This window comes from Calidris pugnax, unplaced genomic scaffold (genome assembly GCF_001431845.1).
Source record: "Calidris pugnax isolate Ruff unplaced genomic scaffold, ASM143184v1 scaffold343, whole genome shotgun sequence".
In the NCBI taxonomy this organism is placed as follows: Eukaryota; Metazoa; Chordata; class Aves; order Charadriiformes; family Scolopacidae; genus Calidris; species Calidris pugnax.
Window position 1 is genome coordinate 9,231 of NW_015091052.1, and position 3,189 is coordinate 12,419.

General features: G+C 63.4%; 1 protein-coding gene across 1 annotated transcript in view; it reads right to left on the reverse strand.

The window, feature by feature from the left end:
• Positions 1-2,532, reverse strand: part of LOC106896531 (D-threo-3-hydroxyaspartate dehydratase-like) — a 7,469-nt gene extending 4,937 nt beyond the window's left edge. The window contains exon 1 of the mRNA XM_014956609.1: positions 2,513-2,532. Within this exon, the coding sequence (XP_014812095.1) occupies positions 2,513-2,532 (20 nt within the window). The remainder of the gene's footprint in view (positions 1-2,512) is intronic.
• Between the last annotated feature and the right edge of the window lie 657 nt (positions 2,533-3,189).

Here is a 3,189-nt window from a genome sequence, read left to right on the forward strand (position 1 = left end):
CCTCCCTGCACCCACTGTCCCCCCAAACATGTGCCACCCCCAAAAAAAACCTCCCTGCACTCACCCTGCACCCTGGGGGGGGGACACACAACTTGGGGGGCGATGGGCTGAGCCCCCCCCCACTCCCCCGTGGGGGGTGTCACTGGGGGGTGGTTTGGATGGGGACAGTGTGGGGACAGCCCAGGGGATCCCCCCCCGCCCCCCAATGGACACAAACCTGGGGGGTCCCTTGTTCTCAGCAGGATACTGGGAATGGGATACTGGGAAGAGGGACAAGGGGGACTGGGACACCTGGGGCTGGGACACTGGGAAGACGGACAAGTGGGAGTGGGACACCTGGGACTGGGAATAGGGACAAGTGGGACTGGGACACCTGGGAATGGGACACTGGGAATAGGGACAAATGGGACCAGGGCATCTGGGGCACCTGGAACAGGGATTTCTGGGACTGGGAATAGGGACAAGTGGGACTGGGACACCTGGGAATGGGACATATGGGACTGGCAAACTGGGGAGTGGGACATAATGGGGTTATGTGACCTGGGAACAGGGACACTGGGAACAGGGACACCTGGGACTGGGAAACCTGGGAGTGGGACACTGGGAATAGGGACAAATGGGACTGGGACACCTGGGAATGGGACATAGGGGACTGGGACACTGGGACAAGGGCATCTGGGGCACCTGGGATGGGGACACTGGGACTTCTGGGACTGGAAAATCTGGAACAGGGACACCTGGGACTGGATCACCTGGGAGAGGGACACACGGGACTGGGATACATGGGACAGGGACACCTGAATCCCCACGGGACTGGGACACCTGGGACTGGGATACATGGGATGGGGACATATGGGACTGGGACAGCTGAGTCACTTGGGATGGGGATACTGGAAACGGAGACATATGGGACTGGGAAAGCTGGGACAAGGACACCTGGGACTTGGACACCAGGATCACCTGAGACGGGGACAGTGGGGACTTCGGAAACCTGGGACAAGGACACCTGGGACTTGGACACCAGGATCACCTGAGACAGGGACAGTGGGGACTTGGGAAACCTGGCACAGGGACCATCTGGGCCACGTGGGACTGGGCCACCCAGGCCCAGGCCGTGGGGACAGTGACACCTTTCCTGGTGGGATGGTGACTTCCAGACCTTCTGCTGGAGTGACCCCAGTGTCCCACCCCCCATCCACTGTCCCCCCAAACCTGCACTCACCCCCCCAAAGAAAACCTCCCTGCACCCACCCTGCACCCACTGTCCCCCCAGACATGCGCCACCCCAAAAAAAACCCCTCCTTGCACTCACCCTGCACCCCGGGGGGGGGACACACAACTTGGGGGGCGATGGGCTGAGCCCCCCCACACTCCCCCGTGGGGTGTGTCACTGGGGGGGGGTTTGGATGGGGATTGTGTGGGGACAGCCCAGGGGGAGCCCCCTCACCCCCCCCGATGGACACAAACCTGGGGGTTCCCTTGCTCTCAGCAGGATACTGGGAATGGGATACTGGGAAGAGGGACAAGGGGGACTGGGACACCTGGGGCTGGGACACTGGGAAGACGGACAAGTGGGAGTGGGACACCTGGGACTGGGAATAGGGACAAGTGGGACTGGGACACCTGGGAATGGGACACTGGGAATAGGGACAAATGGGACCAGGGCATCTGGGGCACCTGGAACAGGGATTTCTGGGACTGGGAATAGGGACAAGTGGGACTGGGACACCTGGGAATGGGAATAGGGATAAGTGGGACTGGGACACCTGGGACTGGGACAAGGACAAGTGGGACTGGGACACCTGGGACTGGGAATAAGGACAAGTAGGACTGGGACATCTGGGAATGGGACACTGGGAACAGGGACAAGTGGGACTGGGACACCTGGGAATGGGACATAGGGGACTGGGACACTGGGACAAGGGCATCTGGGGCACCTGGGATGGGGACACTGGGACTTCTGGGACTGGAAAATCTGGAACAGGGACACCTGGGACTGGATCACCTGGGAGAGGGACACACGGGACTGGGATACGTGGGACAGGGACACCTGAATCCCCACGGGACTGGGATACATGGGACAGGGACATATGGGACTGGGACAGCTGAGTCACTTGGGATGGGGATACTGGAAATGGAGACATATGGGACTGGGAAAGCTGGGACAAGGACACCTGGGACTTGGACACCAGGATCACCTGAGACGGGGACAGTGGGGACTTCGGAAACCTGGGACAAGGACACCTGGGACTTGGACACCAGGATCACCTGAGACAGGGACAGTGGGGACTTGGGAAACCTGGCACAGGGACCATCTGGGCCACGTGGGACTGGGCCACCCAGGCCCAGGCCGTGGGGACAGTGACACCTTTCCTGGTGGGATGGTGACTTCCAGACCTTCTGCTGGAGTGACCCCAGTGTCCTCTACCCAGACTCGGGGCACCCGCCACCAGCCTGTCCAAGGGTGAAGGTCCCGGTGGCACCCGGAGCACCCATCCCTGCCCCTGCCCACCTGTCCGTCTGTCCGGCCATCCCTCCGTCCCGCGCTGCTGCGGCTGCTCCCGGCTCCGCTCCGGTGGCTCTGGTGGCCCCGGTGGCCCCGTTCGGTGCCCGTTCCACGTGACGCCGTGGGCACAGCGCAGCCAGCCTTTGGCTGGGGACAGAGGTCGCTGCCGGCCGTGGGGCCCCCCCTCGGGGGTGGCAGGGCCAGGGGAGGACACGGTTGGGGACACGCAGCCTCCTCGGGACAGGCTGCCAGCTCCCCGGGGGACAGGGGCCGGCGACAGAGCCCCACGGAGGGGGACGAGGAAGGAGGGCTGAGACCTGGCACGCTCGTGCTACATGTGCACGGGGCTGCTGAGTTCCCCCCCCCCGCTTGTGGCACGTGGGTGTGCGGCCGCTGAGACCTGGCACGCTCGTGACACGTGGGCACGGGGTCGCTGAGGCCGCACGTGCTTGTGACACGTGCGCACAGGGTTGCTGAGAGAGCCTGGCTGCCCCCCCCGCCCCCAGCTCGTGGCACGGGGGGGTATGTGGCTGCTGAGACCCCACACACTCGTGACATGAGGGTACACGGCTGCTGAGACCCCACACACTCATGACATGGGGGTACACGGCTGCTGAGACCCCCCCCCCAACACTCGTGACACGGGGGTACATGGCTGCTGAGACCCCACACACCCATGACAT